The sequence below is a fragment of the Plectropomus leopardus genome, chromosome 17, assembly GCF_008729295.1.
Source record: "Plectropomus leopardus isolate mb chromosome 17, YSFRI_Pleo_2.0, whole genome shotgun sequence".
In the NCBI taxonomy this organism is placed as follows: domain Eukaryota; kingdom Metazoa; phylum Chordata; class Actinopteri; order Perciformes; family Serranidae; genus Plectropomus; species Plectropomus leopardus.
This window is the reverse complement of record NC_056479.1, coordinates 10,173,669-10,194,987: the sequence shown is the minus strand read 5'-3', so window position 1 is coordinate 10,194,987 and position 21,319 is coordinate 10,173,669. Positions and strand designations below refer to the sequence as shown.

The following is a 21,319-nucleotide window of genomic DNA, read 5'->3' as shown; positions in this document are numbered from 1 at the left end:
CTCTCTCTGCGTCTTATATGCACTTTATCCACTGAGAAAAGTGTGGCTTGCCAAGGGGACAAAATTAGGGCATTAACAACAGCCTATTAAAACGGCATTGCATTGCACAGTTGGATTACTTATTGACATCTGGCGAAGCTGTTGCATTCAACAATCATAATGAGTACATAAACTAAAGATCGAATTTTGTTTGTGTGTGTGTGTGTGTGTGTGTGTGTGTGTAGGTAGGTGTGTGTGATACAACAAAAAACACAAGGGAAGGAAAGATCAAACAGCATTTATTATCATCTTTATATAATTTATTTTTAGATAAAACTAAGGTTGACTATTAAGTGTAGTGGTGCATACATGGATTTAGTGTATACATGCACAACTCTTGCAGAATGATCAAGTTCGCATCAAGCATGAAGTTTTCTTCTTTTGTGTGTAACAAAGCCTGCATGATTGCCTCTGCTATGAAACACAAAAATCACAGTAATTCCAATAAAGGTTGTGTCTCGAGAAAAAGAAAAAAAAATCAATAAATTGTCAGTAGACCCATCTGTTTCTTTCCTATTAAAGCCTCCAAAGGTAAAGTACATCTCTAAATCCATGCCCGTCTCCTCCGGTCTGTCTGTGGTTGGAGGTCAGTGGGAGTCTGTTCTTGTGGGACTGTTTGGATTTCAGCGGTCGGCGTTCATCTTCCGTAGCTTTGCTGGCAGGTTGTCCTCTGGCCTTCCTCCAGCTGAGAGCAGTGGGCTGTGCATGGGGACCGGAGCAGGGGACAGCATGGGCGTTAAGCTGTGCTGGTACAGATCACCAGTAGACTGGGTCATGGGTTCAAAGCCCACCTTGAGGGACTTGAGTTGCAGCCGATTCTCCGCCTCGGGTCCTGGCGAGGAGCTGAGGCGCTGCAGCTTTAGGGGCAGGTCTCCTGTGCTGCAGGCCTTCTCTGAGTGCTGGGAGCTGAGCAGAAGCACCTTCCTCTGCAGGTCTTCTTTCCCAGATGAACTCATCCTCTGCAGCTTGCTCGGCAGTCGACCCCCAATCCCTCCCCTCCTGTCCTCTGATGTGTTAATGCAATCCACAGAAAACACCCGGTCACGCCGGGCACCGTGACTCTCAGTCAGTGCAGGGGTGGGAGTGGATAGTGGCGAGGGCAGTGAATTCTTCTCTTCGTGCTCCTTGACGCTGTACGGTGGTGTCGGTACCTCAAACGTGCTGTGGAACTGAGAGTAGTCTACCCTGAAAAAGCCTTCCTCCAGGGACATCACTGGCAGGAAGCGATGGCCCCATAAAACCTCATCCTCGGTATATGACGTCCGTGCCTGGCATGTCATACCTGCAAAAGAGGGACAGGATAGTAATGATAAATAAATAAAAGGGTTTATCTCCGACAAAACAATTATTGGCTGATAAGAGGAATGTGAAAGGGCAGCAGTCCTTCCCATTATCTCTTTTCCGCTCTGCTCTTCTTTATTGCTTATGGAATCACTGCCTCATGCTCCTTCCATGCCGTTTAGTCACACACTGGAGATTGAATACAGTAAATCTAGTGGTAAGGATTCCAGCCATTTCCCAAGTGGTTCATGAAAGTAGATAAACAACTATTAGTATCGACTATTATCTTTTCATGTTCTCAGTATCTCAGCTCTAATGCACTGAAATGGAAAAGCTATATGATATTAGATAAAGGACACATTTTTGTAACACTTAGAAAGTGATATTTATTTGTCTTTCAAGGGTGGATCCATCTGCGTTCTTTTCCATTTTTCAAAGGGAGTGTTCCACTCAATACTAATCAAAACTAGTGTTGGTCACAGTGGTAACTCCTTTTGTTTTGTGAAGTAAAAGTACTATTTCTGTCCAAGGAGTCTGGTGGCTGTGGACAGGAGCAGCAGCAAAATGTATTTTAGTCCCCTAAAAATGGACCACGTAAAAAAAAAAAAAACAACCCTAAAAACGACAGTTTATGTACACTATACTAAGATTGTTTTACTGCTTTGCCTTGCCATCAAACAGGCCTTTCCAGCAATAAAATGAAGTAATTTTACCTATACTTTCTTCAAGCCACCAGACACCATTTACAGAAACAGTAATTTAACCTCACAACACATGAGGGTACTACCGTCAAGTCCACAACAGTTGGTTTATACAGCCTTAAAAAAGCCTTAGCCTTAAAAAAAAATAGATGAAATAAAGTCAAATAAAATAATGTAACAGCAATTTAAATTTCACTTCCTGGCAGTCAAAGTAATGCTGTTTGTTTTTCGATGCAGTTCTGTGTGATTTCCATTGTCTTGTGCTGTTAATATGGGTGAAAGGTGAGTGATGCTTGTTATAAGCATTGCTTGTGTTGACTTTGATAATTGCCAGTTTATATCTGATCAGCATAATAAGCAATCCCCCAACACCATCCGCACATCAATGTCAAGAGCCATGGGTCCTGTCTGTGCATGTCTACTGTAACTTGTGGTGTTGATTGTGATTTGTACTGGCCTAAATCTCTGCTTGTCTCAAAGACAATGATATTGAAACACTAATGTCATGCTCTTTTGGCAGTTGCTGTTATTATTGGTTCATAATTCAAGGATGTTCTAGTAATATAGGTGCCTGTGCGTACAGGATTGTAACAGTTTGCAAGCCTCTTAAACAAGCTTTTATTCCATTTGACCTCAGTTCTTGTAAAATAATGTTCCTGACATTTCAAAGTTTTTTTCTTTGCGATCAATAAGCACCTAATCCATATTTTTTTCTGATCCAGTGGCTCTGCTTCCACCTGAGCTTTTCTGTTGAACACTACAGTGAGCTGTAGAGTGGGAGTCTGAGCCTGTCCCTCTGAGGGATGATATGTGCAGTGTTATGTCACAGCCTGATGCTATTCCAGGCTGACTACTCATCTTCATCCACAGAAAAGTCAGTTCTACATTTACACAAAGGTCATTTTTTGTCTTAATTAGCCCAGAGGCTTGGCTTAAATCACATGGGTGAGTCCAGAATAATTTTCCAGCTGTATTCTCTTCTCTTACCAGTAGAATGATGACTGTATTCCTGCTGACTGTAGATGCAAAAGACAGCTGTTATACCAGTGCAGTGAAAGTGTGTGGGTTTGGAGCCTGACAGGCATGCCAGTTTTTTTTTTTTTTCATCGTTCAGGTGTCATATGGGTAGTCAACCAGCTGGTTAATGTTTGCTGCATCTTGCATAAAAAAAGCCCTCAGCACATCTATGCAAACACTTGGCAGGCAGCGAAGAGGCCATCCCTGAAGCAGACTTTATGTAAAACTCCTGGCAGTAGCCTTTACTGGCACTGTTTACGGAGCGCATTATAATGCTTTGCCTCTTTCGTCAGACTCTTTTAATCTGGCCACTGTTGCTTAGCTAGCATTGACTTAACACAGACATGCAGAGACGTGTGTCATCTGCATAGCGACAAAGTATAACCTGCAGCTGGAGTTGATATGTCAGAGTAAAAAAGAATTAAAAGACTTAAATCAAGCTATGTTGACCATCTCATGTTCAAGGGATTACACTATGATACACACATTCTGTTCTGCTCTGTTTTTAGAGGTCTTCACAGTCCTTGTGTTTTGAACGAAGTTCAAATGATATTCAGGAATTGGGTTCTGGTAAGCTCCTGTTTTACTACCACACGTCACTGGTCTATGCAGACCTGAGCAGACCCACTATCACTTCTGATCATATATAATAATAATCACAAGGGAAAAATTGACTTTTGAGGCATGGCTGAAACCTCTCCCTAAATTGATGCAATGCCAACAAGACAAAAAGTGAACATCAGATTTTTTTAGTTTTTCCCAATGAAGATGTGCTAACATGTTTAGTGCATCAGCGACCAGGCTAATCAATGTTTCGCTTGTTTAAAAAAAAAAAAGAAAAAAAAAAGCACACCCTGGCTCCAGTTTTCTGAAACTTTACACACCTCTTGCCTGATTGAGCCCGAGCGGGCTCAATCAGGGTGCAATAGGCTCTTTGAAAGTGTGAACTGTGATGTACAGGATAAAATGGCATTGATTGCTGCTCTTTTGGTCCTAGTTGCTTGAATCATTTATTGGCGTTCTCTCTCTATTTTTTGTCTGTTTGTATTGACTGCATTTTGGATTAGCTGTTACTATAATTAGGTCTCATTGGGACCATGGCTTTTTGTCCATGGGCCAGGATTTTTGAAAACTGATTGATGGGCATCAGGTTGTAGTATGTTTTGCATGGGTCCATTTTGGATCAGATAAGTAACCTTCTGTTTTCAAACAAAGATTGTTGTTTTCAACACATTTTAAATAGTCAGGATTGGATAGTCAGTGATGGTGTTTTGCCTGTAGTTCTGCCACAGTATTAAATGAGTGAGCACGAAGCAATAAACACTGTAGCTGTGGAAGTTATATATTGTCTACAATCTTAGTCTATTTCTCCATTCATTCTCTTTACCTGCTTTCATCTGTTCATAGCCACGTACTGTTTCATACCTGACCGAGAAACCTCCAGTTTAGTAAAGGAACACATCTCATACATCAATCTCTTTCTGCTTTTTTTCCCCTAACATGTAAAAACAGAATCAATATTGCCACTAAAACAGTTTCCCACTGGACAAAAAACCCACTAACACACACTAACATCTGTCTTCTTTTATTTAATAGAAAATTTTACAGTTGGCATTCAATCCCGGGTCAAATGACTCTGCAGTAGTCATGGATTTATTGGCACGGATTGGCAGTGATGGGAATATGACAATCCCTTTTTTCAGGTGTCTGTCATCCAGACAGTGCTCCAATGTCATTCTGAATTTAGGTAAGACATAAAAAAGAAGAAACATTTTCACTGGCCATGCTGGTTTCTACTGTTCACTAAAGCGTTTTCTGGCCCATTTGTGACATCGAACATGACACACCAGGAGAAAATAAAACAAGGCATACTCCTCTGCAGAGCCGTGTACACCGCTCTGGTCTATTGGCAATGGGACAGCAGTTTATTGCCTGTTTTTTTGAACAGAATTCACTGCATTTAAAAAACAGACATACACATGCTAATTTGGCTTAAAAAAGGGTATCAGACATATATATGAGTGACAGCACTGTAATCTGTCTAGTTTAAACAAAACTGTAATGAGTTAGGGAGACAATCAACAAGCTGAACAGCTGTGTCAGCAGCAGCTAGATGTGAGAGGATACCTCTCAATGTGTTCAGGTTAACAGGATGTGTGTTAGTGTGAGGATGACAGGATATCGTAGCCCTCTGAAGGTAGCACTGCCAGGGCTTCCCTCCTTTACTCCTCAGCTCTGAGTGCCACAGCACTGCGTCACTAAACTTCTGGCTGCACCCTGATTTAATGGTATTATCAACAGAGCACAGACCGTGTTGCCTGCATGCCTCTCCGCTTCCCTGCTGATCCCTCCCTCCTGCTCTAAGCCTATTCAGCTCTGTGGTTTCTTCTACAGCAGTGGCAAAGTAAGGACTATGAGGGATGGATGGAAGCAGAGTTAAAATGAAAAGAGAGAGATGGATTTATTTGTATTGGACTTGGGGGAAGAATCATTCTGTTACATATGCAACAGAGAGAACAGTGTTGTCAGAGACTCCTGCATAGCTGCCTGTAGTTTACAGCTGTGGCTGTATAACAGTGTAACACCTCTGCTCTCTGCTGTCTTCTGAAAAAATGGAGTGGAACTTGACTAAAACCTTGGGTCATTTATCAAAGTGACACACGCATCTATGACCACAGGCTTTTATTATGCATAGGGTGGGCATAAACCGATTCTGCAGTAATAACATATTCTTCATAATTCAATCAGGGTGTCTGTCTCATGTGTTTTCTCGTTCTCCCTTTTTTTTCCATCTCCCTCCTTCTTCAAATATGCAAAACTGAGAGGGCGGGGAAATGAGATTTCATAAAGTTTAGATAAGTATCTATTAGATAGGAATGTTATGTGGGTTGATATTAATATAGGAATTTACATTTAGATTGAGGAGAGTGAGGAAAATAAGAAATGAGAATGTGATAGAAGTGAATGCAAGAAGCATAAAAGGAAAGAGGTGAAAGAAGTGATAGGAAAAGGAGTTTAATTCAGGATCCCTCACCAGTGGTCTCCACGATGCCCTCAAGGATAACAACAATCTCAAACTGTTCGTTCATGAGGGAGCGCTGGGATAAGTCGAAAAAGGGGCTCTTGGGATTGATTTCGTGGCAAATGGTGAGAGGGGACACCAGAAAGAGCTGGTCTGCTCCTGTCCCGAAACCAACATCCAATTCACACTGGTCCAGAGGCAGGAACTCACCTTCGGGTGTCTGACGAGACTGAAAAACAGTACAGAGAGAGAGAAGCGGAGCCAAGACAGTGAAATAAGGATAGAAAAGAAACAGGAAAGAGAAGATTAGATACTTGTCCTCATAAAGCAGAGTAAGACAGATTGTTGTTCTGGCACTGTTTGTCCCCTTTAATCTAATGAAACAAGATGCAGATCTTCAGTCCATTAACAGGATCTTTTACTAAAGTAATAGTACTAATGACACTTGGCACAATTTAAAAACACTCCATTACATGTACATCACTTTACAAGTCCTGCATTCAAAGTATACAAAAGTGAATCTCATGTGCTGTTTGTATGTCTACGTTTGAAAAATGATGCTCAAGTATAATCCACGTAATTGTGAGGGCTGTGTTTACTTGATCAGTGCGCTGATGGGTATAAGGAGGGATGTAATATAATGAGCGAGGAAGGCTGAGCTGTTGGATGAGTCAAACAAACATAGGACTTTACCCCAGGATAATGCTGATCCTGTCCCTTGTGAACCTATTTGCTAAACCTAACCTACATTAAGTCAGTTGCTTAATGTTAAATACGTAACTGATACATCTGAGATAATATAAATCAGAGGGGTCTTAAGAGGATTTTTTAGAGAGGAAAAATTATGAACAAAGTTCTGATACATAAACCCTCTGGTCATTAATCAGACCTTTTCGCTACACTTTATTTTCTTTTGAATTATTTACTATCTTTACCTCTTTGAACATTAATCTGTTACTAATATGAAACCACGTGAGACATTTAGAAGATTGGTAGAGGAGGTTACAACTCCTAGACATCTAAAATATGGCAAAGAGCACCAACTACACTGATTTGTTTGTTTTTGAACTGAATATTTATATGTTTCAGTGAATTGAATTTTGCATGCAAAGGTTGTATAAAGAAGCCGAAAATGGAACTACAATTGTACGAGTAATGTAAGCACCTCAAAGTTCAGTGTTAAGGTGTGATGGGGGATTCTCTAAAAATACATATACCAACCCCTGGAAAGGTGATGGGTGATATTTTCTCTTCCTGTCTGTCTGACATTTCCATTGGTGCCCTGTTTGCAGTGGCCATAGATTTGGCATTTCACATTGATTTCTTGAAGAACTTGCAGGCGGACATATGAGACAGGCAGCCGTGTTTGGACAGGACTTGCCCACAGAGTGTTAACTGGTGCGGAAGCATTTAATTGCCCAGATGATGTTGAAGCTCAGCACCAAGGTCCTGAATGTATTTTCTCCTTTCCTGTCTTATTCTGTCTAATCAACCTGTTCACCTTTTTCTCATCTTGTTTGCATCCGTCACTTAGCAGTGTGTTTACCATTTCATGCACATTCTCTCAAATTTTCCAGCTTTTTTGGCATCCTGCTGTCAGAAACAGGTTGTTTCGATGTCATTTACGAGGAAGAAATCTGATCTTTGATGGTTAAAAATTTAATATCAAAAGCTAATTTTTATACTCTCTTCTTTTTTTCTACATTGTTTCACTTGCAACCAATAATTGGGCACCTGCCATCCACCCACCCACACACACACTATTCCTCCACCACACACTGCTTCATCCCACACAGACTCGCACACACAGTCCAACCCCCTTCTCTACAACCCTCTCTGCCATTTCTGGATCTTTTGTTCTCGTTTATCCTGAAATAATCGACACATTATTTCCACAATGGCAATGGTTTCCTCTCTCAGCCTTTACAACTGAGTCAGTGTCACCTTCGACTGTTCTGCCCCAAATTCCAGTGACGATACAATAACAAAGTGGAAAAACTTTGATTCCAGCCTACTGTTACTTACATAAGTTACTTCAATTTGGTATTACTGTACCTATACAGCCCACCCTGCCCCCCTCCATAGTTACAGTTGCTATGCCAGATTTTATCATAAGTAGTTAGCTAGTTGAGCAGCCTAATATTAACGATATTATGCTAACAGAGTAAGGCTAAAGCTAACAGGTCCCAATCAAAAATTAACATAAAAAAGAGATAAACATTTTCCAGTCGTGTAGAGCTAGTAAGCCCTATTGGTTTACTATAACTATGAAATAAAGAAATGTAAAATCAGATACTTACTTTGTTCTTACATAATCTAACATTTCCTGCTTAAAATGCATAGGCCTGCTTGTTACTTTCAAACAATAGCCTATATTTTCACTTTAACATAAAAGAACATAAAAAAAGACTAGTTCATGAATTTGTCAAACATAAAGCTCTCAGTTAACTTCGGATAACATTAAATCCAAAAATGAATAGGACACATCTATTGTAATTTGAACCACTTTAAACAACACCACGTCTGCATGATGAACGCCAGTTGCCAGTCAATGAGGCTGCTTATCTACTGCTGCAAGTAGTCCATGCTGCTGCAAACAGGAAATTGGGTGCTGGCTGAAAGAGGTGTTTTATAGCTAGGTGCCCTGTCAAACAGTTTGAGTTCATTAATGGGTTTGAACACCACCCTTGCCAAAAAAACACTACCCATCTCATTCCTCTCTTTAGGTGCCACTCTACCTTCTTTATGCATCAGGTCTTGTTTACATGTATATGCCTCCCCTGTGTTTATCTGTTTTTACTTGTAATCGCTGGCTAAATTCAAGTTGCTAAAGCCAATTAAAGGAGACTTGATTGATTTTCAACCAGCTCTGCCATCACAGCATGAGCAGTGCATGCAGATAAATGGTGTTTGGCTTCCACCTGTGCCAAGAGCACCTGAATATCTCAGCATTTCCACCAGCAGAGGTCAGCTGCACTGCTGCTGCGTCCACTGCGATGACACAGAGCTGGTTGAAAATTAACAACGACTCCCTTTAACTATACAGTGCTTTCCAAGCTACTGTAGCTGTCATATGTTGCAGAGATGGACCTTTAGCAACTGGACTGGCCCCCAAATCCTGGCAGGATCAGTAAACTTTCCGTCTTAGTGTCAGAGCGGCGGGAAGTGAGGTGGAGGGACTGCGGGGTATACCCATGGGTGCCCTAGCTAGCTAGCATTAGTCTATTTCAATAGCACTAGTAGCAGCAGGACAGGCCTTGCGTGCCATAATTGGACAATAAAAGTGAAAATAAAAAATTATAACAACTTTAAGGAATGTTTTGAACAAATGTCAGAACTCGTATCTTCCAATTTCATTAATTTAATTTGGTAGCACAGTTTTAGCATCATATCAGTGGGGGATTATAATATTGTTGCTGGCTGTTTGATCAAATTTCTGTGAGAATTAAGGACAAAAAGACAGGAATTTATTTCAGGTTTCAAAGGAGGACTTTTTTTTAAATTCATTAATAAATTGGGTTTAATACATGTGTGGTGCTGCCTCCTCTCTCATCCAAACAACTCCTGTAAAGCAGCATCTACCAGTCAGAGCCCAGCTTCATCCTGACCTCCCTGTGACATTGCTCTTTAGTTCATCCCTCCGAGAAGTAAACTGTGAATGAAGTGTGAGTAAACAGACTTTGCATTGCCAGAAAACATTGCATTCTATTTCTATCTCTTGTGAATATCAATGAGCTGCTGTTCTGGATTTATGTTGGAGAACCACTTTCATGTCAGGGGGGCATTGTTCAGGTGCCTACAGGCTGCTGAATACTGTTTGGTTGGATGCGGGTTATCTCATGCTAGCGAAGAGAAATGCTACATTTCACTTTCTGTCATTGTCACTGAAGATTAAATGATGAATGACTCTATGCAAACATTGACAGGCAAAGCTCCTTACACAGACCCTGTTGGCACTCTCCTACGCTTCTCCCCCTGCAAAGATCCTGAGATAGCTGAGCTTGTCTACCGTTTTTTTTTTTTTTTTAATTTTCATGTAAATCCCGCACTCCAGCAAATAAACACATTTCTCACCCCGAGCTCTGACGCATTCATTTTCAATTATGCCTTTGGGGCAATTGTGCAGGAGAAACACTCGCCATGCACACAAACACACATCAGACTCTGACTACTCACCGCCCCAGTCAACCTGTCAGCTGCTCATTATCATTAGAAAGGCGCTGTGGTTTTGTTTTATGCTCACAAAAGGAGCGTTTCAGGGGTGTGAATGATGCTTATGGATGAAGACAGGTGATAAATAAAATTGATTAGAGCCAAAGTGGCCTGATCTTACTACTCCACTCCACGCTCTGCCAGGTCTTCATCAATCAGTAGCCTGAGAGAGAGGAGGCTGCAGGAGCTTGTAGGCAATCTGGTCAACTGACAAGGCAGCCAAATCACACAGGCTTCCCCTTCGCCACGTCTGCCTTTCTCAGTACATCGAGAAAGGTCTAGCCATCTAACATTTCACCCAGTCATGCCTAAACTTAATGAGATGAACTGGTCAAATCAGACACGGTCAAATAAATTGGACAATCCAACATGGGATGGACATTTAATACTTATACCTATATGTATAATACAACAGTTCTGCAATTAATACTCCTGACTCATGGTGTTGATTCAACCTGGTCTCACTCCCAGCTCGTCAAATACCGACACCTGGTCAGTAGCCCTCGGCAACAGATACCAACGTACTGAGGCACCCTTTAGCTGCTTTACGAGATGCACAGGGTGGCTTATTTTAACGCTTCAAGCAGCTGCCATAGTATCAAAAGTGAGAAAGTTTGCATCTGGCAGATGTTGCTTGTTTCCTGTGTGAAACCAAAAGGCAAGTTATTTTAATAACAACATAGCGTGCAATTATTTGTTGCACACTGTGCTAGTGATGTATGTCAAGTGACCTTTGTGATGTATCTTATGTGAAGTTACCTAATGTTAATAACAGATGTACTAAATTTGAGCAGAACCATGATATTATTTCAAAACCTAACCTTGTGCTTTTGTTGCCTAAACCATGGGAAGTAACCCTAAAAATGAAGTTTTTTTTTACCTATGTTAGCTTTATTTTAAGAAAGAAGCTGTATGCTCTTAACAAGCTGAAACTGCAAATTTCAGATGAAAACAAAAGTTTATTTAGAAAAGAGACATAATGCATGTAACAAGTGAAACTGACATGGTCTCTGTGAACGTCCAAATCCATAGCTGGAGGGGTACCTATAGCATCATAATTTGATGTGTACAGCCACTTATCAAGTGTGAGCATTTAACAAGTTGGGAGTGAGAATGCTTTGGTTGATTCATCTTTGTGGTCATTCTGGAGGATGCAGTTTGTGCACCGTTGAGCTGTATCAGTGTTTCTGTTATTTACCCACACTGATTTAAATGATTTAAACAGCACCACATTCAAATTAAACTTCCCCATTCAAATTTATAAAAATTTGGGTCAAAAAATGAACACAATCTTCATGAAGGGAGGATTTATTGTTTTATAGACTGTCAGTTTTTAGTCCACCACTAAGTGTATGTTCATATATTGAACTTTATGACCTAAACATCACATGTTGAGCATGTATGAAACTAATTTGCAAGTGAGCAGGGATATTCACTAAGCTAAAAGTACAGAATGAAAAGTTCAATAGTTAGGTAAAAGCAATTTCTTTGTATAAAAATGACATGTATTCACAAGCTTTTTCAGGCTGTTTTCTGAAATTATCTCCATCTTCTCTTCCAATGTCTTTAGGTGAAAACACAAAAACAAAATTGTGCATCAAAGTCAGCATCAAAGGCAGCTTGGTTGCTTTGTCAGAGCTGGTTTCACCTCTGTTGTATCGTCTTTTGCTCCACAGTCACCTACACTGTGTTTGATTACAGACAAACTCACAATTTAGTTGTCACCATTTAAATGTTTCTGTTGTCAGACATCTGAAGAAGCATAAAGTAGTGATTTGATGGCAGCTCATAAAAGCTACCTGTTAACCAGGTGATTAACACTTCAATAATTCCTTATTCCTTCACTGTTTTATGACATAATAAGACAAATATAAGCAGAAATACAGCTGAATGACAACACCTGTGCTTTTACAATTATTTATTTCTGCAGTGTGCACACATGACAATTATTTATGTTCAATATCAGCTTCACATAATTCCCTCATACTATTGGTGCAGTACAATACCTGTATTCACCCTCTGTCTGAAACGCTCCAGCACCTGTCTCTTTAAGTAGCCTCTCTTGAAAAAAACCCAGTCTGCTCTGATTGGTCAGCCTTTCCTGGTCTTCCATAGCTTATCGCTGCTCTCAACATTGCAATCTCTGTACTGTCATTGCAGCTGAGAAACACCTGTAACCAAAACTAGCAGCACTTTCAACTGTGAAAAATCACAAATAAAGCTTAACCAAAATCCTCACAAAAAGTCATGGTAAGTCAGGAATATGATCCAAAATCAGGGAGAAATTAACATCATCGGCATTCAAGATAACATATTTTCCTGATATTAGCATTTAGCTACATGTAGCAGTGTACTTGCAGTCAGAAGATTGACTATAATGAAGTATAGAGACAAATTCTACCATGAAAAAACACCAATAAAAGCTTCTAAACAAAAATCTTTACAACTGGACAGCAGGAACATGATCGAAAAATCAGGGAGAAATGAACAATATAGGCAACCTAGTCTGCATATTTCCCTGATATTTGCATTTACATGTGACAGTGAAGGCCGATAATGCAAACGCTTGCAGTAGCGTGCCTGGAGCAGATGACAAAATAAAATCTATCACATGCTGACGTGAGCTTGTCTCAAAAGTAGAAAAAAACATTGAAAAAACACTATTCAGAGCGATTTGAAACCTGAGGTTTTTGCTCATAGGGATTACTTTTACACAACCTCATTATCTTCAACTCTGGCCACATTTAATATGAACATCTGACACTGCAAAATTATATATGTGACAGAAAATGAGGAAAACCATAACAGGTCCCCTTTAAGGTCAGGCATCTTGGGAGTACATTGTGCGACACTAATTGTCAGTTATTGGATGCAAACTGAAGCCTGTGGCATTAAAGTCAGACAAACCACTGGACCGTCCACCACCTTCACACTCTAACTTCCCACCTTGCTATAAATAAAGGTTAAGCTATTACACAAATTATTTGCTGCAGACTTGTATGATGAAGGTCATTATTTTGGATCCTGGGCTGCTCTGAAATTACGAATTAGTAAGATGATACATCGCAAGAGAAAACCTGCTAGATTTGATTGTGAATCTGGTGAGGATGCATGTGAAGTCAGAGTGATTGGGTGACTTTGAAGGCTGATGCTTTACCAAAATGAAGTCAAAGCAGGATAAAGCTGGTATTAGATGTTGTTTGGAAATGCTAAGCCTCTGCCTGAAATGTTTCTGTCGTATGCTCTGGTTTAGTTTCCTTCCTTGGATAGTGTTTTAATCCTCAATGTGACACGTAGTGACTTCAACAGTTGTTGCGGCAGAAATGGTGTCGCAATGTTCTTGGCCAAAAAATGTGTTTTGTCGTAACTGTGCTGCCTCTGATTTCTACTTGGATGTGGATAATACTGTAACAAGGCTCCTAAATTACTATTATCAGAAGCCTTAAGATGTAGTGTTTATTCAAGAATAATAATGCTTTTTTTCTGACTTCAGTCTGCTGGCTCAGACATTACAAATAACACACACTCCACTTCACACATCTTCTTTTAAATACCTTGGAAAGAAAATCTAGCAGGGAAGATTTTGTCTGTGTTTTTGTGCTTTTTGAAGCATACACACAGCAAAACATACAACTGAAGACATTTTGAATTATTCAAGTAAAGCATGCAAAGGAGAGAGGAGCGTGAGCAGTCCAGAGTCTTAAGGATTTCTGGCTCTGGTTCTCACTAATCAATGACTGTAGGCTTCTTCTCCAGCCTTCCACAACCTGGTAGTATAATTGCATCACTATCCTTATTAGATAAGAAATGGAAATCAATTCCACTTCTAGTGACTACTGTATATAGCTCATCCTGCAATCCTCTGAGGAGACATACAGCCGAGAGGCTTTCTCTCCCCTGTATGTATGTCTGTGAAGTAAAAGGCACCACTCACACAATGAAAATATTAAGAAACAAATCTGTTAGTAATTCTTTTTATGTCTCCCCTCTCTCACTGCCAGCTTCTCCGCAGCTCCTCTATAGCTCCTCTACCACTTTCCATCACTTTCAATCAATTCCTTCACTCTCTCCCTGCACCCTCCCAGTAATACCACAGTCACATTTTCAGCTAGCTAGCTAGTTCCACCAAAATGCCCTCTGAGGCTGTCATGGATGCCCTGCAAAGCTGTATTTCAACTGCTTATGGTGGGACTCTGTATGACAGCTTCCATGGCTCTGTCTGTCCCTTCTTTCTGCTGTCACAACAGTTCAGCGGAGCTCTGGTGTCCAAACACAGCAGCACCAACAAGTGGCTCCAATTTAAACACCATCTATCAGGGGCTGTGTAGATTTTACTGATAGTTATGTTGCAACCTAGATTGGAAAAAATGAGACCTTCACACCGGGCCATGTGTACCAGTTCACACTCTGCATGATGCTGCACGTACCCAGGACTAGGGTTGTCACAGTATTCAAATTTCTAATTTGATACAGATACCAGAAAAATACTTGACACTCAATACCATTTTTTAAATTTTTATTTTTAAGTTGCCTCAGGTAGTGGGGAAAAAAACAGCAACCTTATTGTAAAATGTCAATGACTGATTTATTTTTAGGTAGTCTGAGGTACTGCAAAAACAAAAAAGCATAAAAGGACACAATGACATGCATATGTAATCCGCTCAAGCCTTTTTTTTAATTTTCTTTGCTTCTGGTGAATTGGCACCATATTTTCAAAGGCATTGTTGGTATAGTTACTGTTAGAAATGAGTATTGTATCCAGTACTAATTTTTAGTATAGATTAGTATCTGAGTTTTGATTTTTTTTGACAACCCATCCCAGGACACAAAAGACTATCTTGACTGTTATGTACCAGGAATGCTGGGATTTCTTCTACTGCCATTGTCTGACAGAAATTATATTAATGACCGTCTTCTATGTGCAGATATGGAGGATGTGTCCTTGTCTTGGGCAACTAGAGGCTGTCCCCTGCCTCTACACTGCAGGCCAACTGGACCCAGAGCAGAAAGAAAGTAAACAGCAGAACTCTGTACCTGGTTGGGCAGATTGCCAGAGGACCACTTCTAACCAAAGGTCAGTGGGTCCGTGCATTGCACTATAAGAGGAGCAATTAAGGGATGAGTGACAGACTTGTACTTTCATCTTACGCTTCATTGCCCTAAAAACTGTTTTGTGTCAACATCCACAACCTCATCAAAACTAAGGGTGCTTTCACACATAACCTGCTTGCTTTTGTTAAAATGAACTCTGGTGCCTTTGCCTGGGTAGTGCGATTAATTTCAGCTTCCATATCACGGAGGTGTCAAAGAAATAGTTTTGTTTTGATTGAATAGCGTGAGGTAGTTACAACACACCCCAGTGCATGCTGCTTACCAGTTATGACACACACAAACTGGCACTTGATGAGTGACCCTACACTTCAAACTATGAAGTTCTAGGTATCCCTCTAGTCAGTTCTGGATGCTGAGGGCTGGTGTGTCAATTTGCGCTTGTCACATGCATTATGTCTTTTATTCTTCTCCAGTAATATACAGTTTCTACTTTGAATGCATACAGTCTCTTTCAAAAATAAATTTAGAATGTGGGTAAAAAAAATCCCAAACTTTATCTTTAGGTTTACTTCCTTAAGTTTAAGGAAAAAAGTAAGTGGTTAGGTTTATTTAAAACACCAACAAAAAACCATCATGGTTTGATTTAAAACAAGAATGTTTGTTACTAACGTAATGTAGCTACACTATGCTATTATTGACCCTTTGAAACTTGCAAAGCAAAAAGCAAACTGGCTTGATGTTTTTCCAAAACATGGAAATAAGGCAAGGAGAAACTTGAGGACTGGAAATTAGAATAAAAGAAAAAAGGAGTAAAAAAAAAAAAAAAAAACAGCAATGACAACAATAAACAAACAAGTAAATGACCTTAAAAAACTTGCTTAAAATAATATTAATTCTGTAGGATATTTATAAATATATAATTCTGATAATTATAAATATAGTTTTTTGGACATTTTGCCCTAGCTTAAAAAAATCCAAATCTAATATCTTGCAACTTCTTTCATTTTGCTTTTTTTGTCAAGTTTTCAAAAGGAGACCAGTTTGCTTATGGTTTGAAGGTTTAATTACTCATAAAGGCTTCTGAAAGCAGCACAGGAAAAGTGATGTCGACCCAAGTTTCGGAGGGTTAAAATAACTCCATTGAGTTTTGGTATCACACAGGACATGAACAGCGGTCTCCAAGTTGAAAGTCCACAGTTTGTTTGACCTATCCATTTTGTGGATTTTTTTGACTTTTGAAAGACTTTTTTGCTCTTTACACTACAGCAGTTGCTCAGAGGCAAAAAAAAAAAATGCCTCCGCCCAGCATGTCTGATATCACAGCTAAAAAGTGTCTCTGACCACTGACCAAGCAATGGTATATGATGAGTTGGTAGTGACACCAGGTTGAACACACACACACACACACACACACACACACACACACACACACACACAGACATGCCATGAGTTGTATATTTTACCAACAATGTGTTGTGTGGGAAAGTTGAGTAGCAATAAAATAGTCAAAATGTTGAAACGTGAAAACAAGCATCAGTGCCAAAAGAAAAGCCAAAGGAATCTAATTTGGGAGCTTTTTGCTACCTTCTCCTCCTGTTCTTTTCTCTCTTGTCTTTTACTTTGCTTTACTTACTTACTGTTGCATCTATGTTTGATTGCATGACCGCTCGCTAGGTTTGCACATGTGCTCAGCTTGTCAGTCTTGACAGATTTTGCGCTTAAACTAGCTACCATAAATTATCTCATCAAATGATCAAATAGAGCCTCAACATTGGACAACATCATCAACATACATATCACCTAGCAATCGTTATATCTGCACTTGACAAATATACCAAAGAACTTAAAAAATTCATTGAATTAAATAGCTTTTCAAATTTATTGTATAATTTTTGTTATTGTCTATGTAGCATAAGTGTATGCCTGTTCTCTGCCCAAAACATTTCTGGAGGTCTCGCTCTCTCTACGGAGCCCCCCACTGCCTGCGCTGTCTATAGTTACGCCTCTGTTTTAATTGTGGGAGAGTTTCAGTGCATCTGGTTTGATTTGATGTCAGAGAGTTGTTCATTCACTCAGCTTTGGCTTGATGTGCAAGTCATCAAAAAAGAAAAAAACTCTTCTCAAACTCCCTCTCTCCCACACACACACACACACACACACACACACACACACACACACACACACACACACACACACACAGAGAGAGAGAGATTCTTTTCAAGTTGAAATGATTCCTTTTCCAGTAATGCCTGAGTATTTTATATGATGAGGCATGATTTGAAGAGGGTTGCAGTTCAACAGCACCACCAGCATTTCTATACAGGGACTGCACTTAAAGCATTCAGTCTAAATACTGCATGTTTTTTTGACACTCTTTGTGATGTGTGATATCTTAAACTACGGTCAACCTGAACAATGCCTTTGTTCGTGCACAATGACTCGTTTCTTTTTGTATTCTGTGCTCTGGCAGAGCTGCTGCAAAAATTCAGTCTTGGTAAGAGAGTCTTTGAAGCGAAAGAATAAGGTTAGACCACAAAGCCCTGGAGCAAAACTGCAGAAAAAAACACTAAGGAGCACACAGTGGATGCTGTATTTATTGTATTTCACAGAGAGAGGGAGTGTAAAAAGATGTGGGGTCGGCTGAGAGGTCTTGGAAATTTATACTGATTATATTTCTAGCAGTCCTGAAGGAAAGGTAAAAGGAGAGTGGCTCTACAATATAAAAACTGATGCATGCCTTTTTTTCTTTTTGAAAGTAGCACAAAATTATATTTCTTACGGTTCTGGGGGCCATTGCTTTTAAGAAAATCCTATTACTGAGTTTCAGTGTGCTTATAAACTAAAACAAACAGTCTTATAGGTGTGTTGCCGAGCTGGAGACAGTCTGATTGAGATGCTGAGAGCATACATCTCACAGGAGAGACGAGGGAAGGCATGTGTGATTGTACTTTCTGCCTATGGGGCTGTTCATTTCCTCCACACTTGTAACTGTGGAATAGCTCGGTCCTCCCCGCCTCCCTCCCTGCCTGCATGCATCATTAAGCTGACCAGCGCTGTGCTCGATGTGGCTGTGTAGAGGCGAACACGGACATAAACAAGCTCCAAGCACCTCACTAATGCTGTTTGTCTTCTTTATGGCCCATTTTGTACATTGAACATGGATGTGGCTGAAAGGAGCTCTTTTGGGATAATTAAAAGCGGAGTCACTGGACCTTGCTGCCGTTTGTGGTAATTTTCTGCATTGTTGCTTGTTTTCGGAGTGTGTGGTTTATCAGCTATATTCCCCCCTAAAGTCTGCTCTCCATTAGTGGATAACCAGCGTTGCACAGTTAGGATTCAAATCCACAATGTTGTGACTAAAACAGCTTATCTCCCTATTCCTTGTGTGTCATTTTCTATCCCCCAGAAGAGAAATAAAAATAAAAAAAACACCCTAAAGAAAAGAAAGAAAATAATGCATTTCTTTATGGATGCAATAAATACTTATTTATGGCTGCATGCTCTCTCCCAGGAGGGCTGTTTTACTGACTCCAGTGATCTGTGGTCGTGTGTGAAGCTTCCTCTCGCTGCTGATTCATAGAGCGGAACTTTATTTATTTTTTTTTACCTCGGGTCAGCCATCTCTCTGTCACATCCACTTACTGATGCACACCTATCTGTCCAGGTGTCAGCAGTAGTGCTGGATTCATCCAGCTACACCAACAACAGTCCTTACTCTCTCATCTCAGTGGTGTAAGATGCACCTGCCTGCCGCCACTCAGCCTCACTGTTGTGCAGCTGAAGGATTATGGTAATGCTACCTTAAGCCTGTTTTGTTTAACAAGGCCTATATTGTGTAGAAGGACTTGCTTACAGTTAAAAAAAAAAAAAGATAATTTAAACCTGTGAAACTGCTCTTTTCCTTGTGGGCTCAGATGAGATGGAAGTAAAGGAAATAGAGATTCTTGAGGAGACAGCTGTCAGTCAAGAGTGCAGTCCTTGTGGGGGAAAAGGCTGTTTTTTTCTTATGTTGCTTAAACGTTCACTATTTGCCTCAATGCAAAACTGCTGAGATAAAATTCAGTGCAGCAACAGGGACTTTTATAAGTTACAATAGGTTCACTGTAAAAAAAAATGTATTTGTTTTATGTAAGAAAAAAATAGTGTCAGGGCTGCCTTCAATTTTTAAGTCAACTGAATTTGAAAGGAAAAGATGAATTATTGGGGAAAAAAATACCTTGACTTGTATTTTCAAATCCAGTCAACTTAAAAATTTTGAGGAAGCCCAGACACTTTATTTAAAGTTAGAACAACTTAATCGTGTTGATTATAATGTATGTTCATCTTAATGATACTTCTTTCGCTATATTGCTTTATTGGTGAAACAAGGTGATTTATTCACAGCATCAGCTCCTACACTTCAGTCAGTCCTCGGGAAGCTGTCATCATCAGAGAATATGTGATCCTCGGGCTTACCTTTATGAGTTTGCACCTGATCTGAGCGGACACCATGTGGCTGTTCCTCAGGTTCCCCACACGGAACATGAGGCACAGTTTGCCGTCTCGCTGAGAAATCACCGCATCCTGACTGAACATGAGCGTCTCCGCGCGTTTCTTAGGTTGGGACATTTTAATGAACATGCAGCCGATGAGAAAGGCGTCCACTATGGAGCCCAGCAGCGACTGGAACAAGAAGAGGATGATGCCTTCCGGGCACTTCTCTGTGATGTACCGGTAGCCGTAGCCGATGGTGGCTTCAGTCTCGATGAAAAACAGAAAAGCTGAGGGGAAGTTGTAAACATTGGCCACACAGGGGGTGTAGGACGCGTCGTGGCCGTGATTTAGGTCTCCTCTGATGTACGCGATGATCCACCACATCGATGCCATGACCAGCCAGGCGATCGTGTAAGTTAGGATGAAGATGAGCAGGTTCCATCGCCACTTCAGGTCCACCAAAGTGGTGAAGAGGTCAGAGAGGTACCTGCTGGTCTCTCCGCCGAGGTTTCCGTGCTGCACATTGCAGCGACCGTTCTTGTCCACGAAGCGCTGGCGTTTCTTCTTGACCGGAGCGGAAAAAGTGGTTGCCCGATTCGTGTTAACCACTTGGTAGTCTTCGCCAAATTTTCTACGAAGTGCCGCCATTTGAGCTCTCCTTAAGTAAAAGCAAAACTGACTTGCTGTTTAATCCATGTTTTTGGTTGTTTGAGCCCCCAAAACACTGGTTACCTGCAGTGCGTAAAATGCGCCATGGCCATTTCAGTGCGCGTAAATCCTGAGTAAAAAAAAAAAAAAAAAAACACCAACAACAACAAAATCACGAGTATGTCGGAGCTTTTAAACACTTATCCGTTTGTTATATTAAAAACAATATCCACTGCTCTTCCAGTTACTTTGCATGACATACGACGATTGGTGAGTGTAGCTGTGCGCTCTGTTCAGTCTCCACGCTGACTGGCGCGGTGCTCACCAGTGGAGCGAATACGAGGAGCTGTCTACCATTCACAGCTCCTGGTGGGCTGTGGAGGATGGAGAGGGGAGTGTGTGTGAGGGAGAGATGCGAGGAGAGGGAGGCAAGGGGGCAGGGAGAGAGGAGGGGAGAGTTACGCAAGACTGCGTTTGTGTGTAAAGAGAGAGAGAGAAAGTGCGAGGGGGGACAGAGAGGTGGGCAGACTCTCCTGAGTATTTCATCCGGTCAATTAATTCAGTGTGCGACTTAATTTATAAATTGACTGGTTGGTTGATTGTTTTTGTCATTCATTCTTCATAGGTGCTTACGTTGTCTTTACATTGTAGCTGATCCTTTATGTGATTAACAGCATTGGAAGGTCACTCAGAGATCTGAAGTGATGAGGTTGGACGATCTTTGTGCTTTTAAGTTAAACTGTGCCATCTACTGGAAGGACGATCTATGTGCACACTTGGTCTGATACAGTGGCAATATGGGGTCAGTGACTAACTGAGTTGGAGACAGGTGATAGTAAATTGTTTTACCTCTGTTAACAGGTGCAACATTATT

At 40.6% G+C, this 21,319-nt stretch overlaps 1 protein-coding gene across 1 annotated transcript; it reads right to left on the bottom strand.

Annotated features, from left to right (window-relative positions):
- Positions 1-348: 348 nt before the first annotated feature.
- Positions 349-20,728, bottom strand: kcnj19a (potassium inwardly rectifying channel subfamily J member 19a). Its single transcript, XM_042505707.1, has 3 exons — positions 19,780-20,728; positions 6,073-6,289; positions 349-1,321 (listed from the first exon to the last, which is right to left on the bottom strand). Exons 1-3 carry the CDS (start codon positions 20,443-20,445, stop codon positions 663-665), a joined length of 1,542 nt encoding a protein of 513 aa, XP_042361641.1. The 5' UTR covers positions 20,446-20,728; the 3' UTR covers positions 349-662.
- Between the last annotated feature and the right edge of the window lie 591 nt (positions 20,729-21,319).

Excerpts from the sequence above, each read along its gene's own strand:
- kcnj19a (XM_042505707.1), bottom strand. The coding sequence starts at position 20,445 with ATGGCGGCACTTCGTAGAAAATTTGGCGAAGACTACCAAGTGGTTAAC. Across the intron at positions 6,290-19,779 it reads TCAGGTGCAAACTCATAAAG|TCTCGTCAGACACCCGAAGG; the intron begins GTAAGCCCGAGG and ends ACTGTTTTTCAG. Across the intron at positions 1,322-6,072 it reads GGGCATCGTGGAGACCACTG|GTATGACATGCCAGGCACGG; the intron begins GTGAGGGATCCT and ends CCTCTTTTGCAG.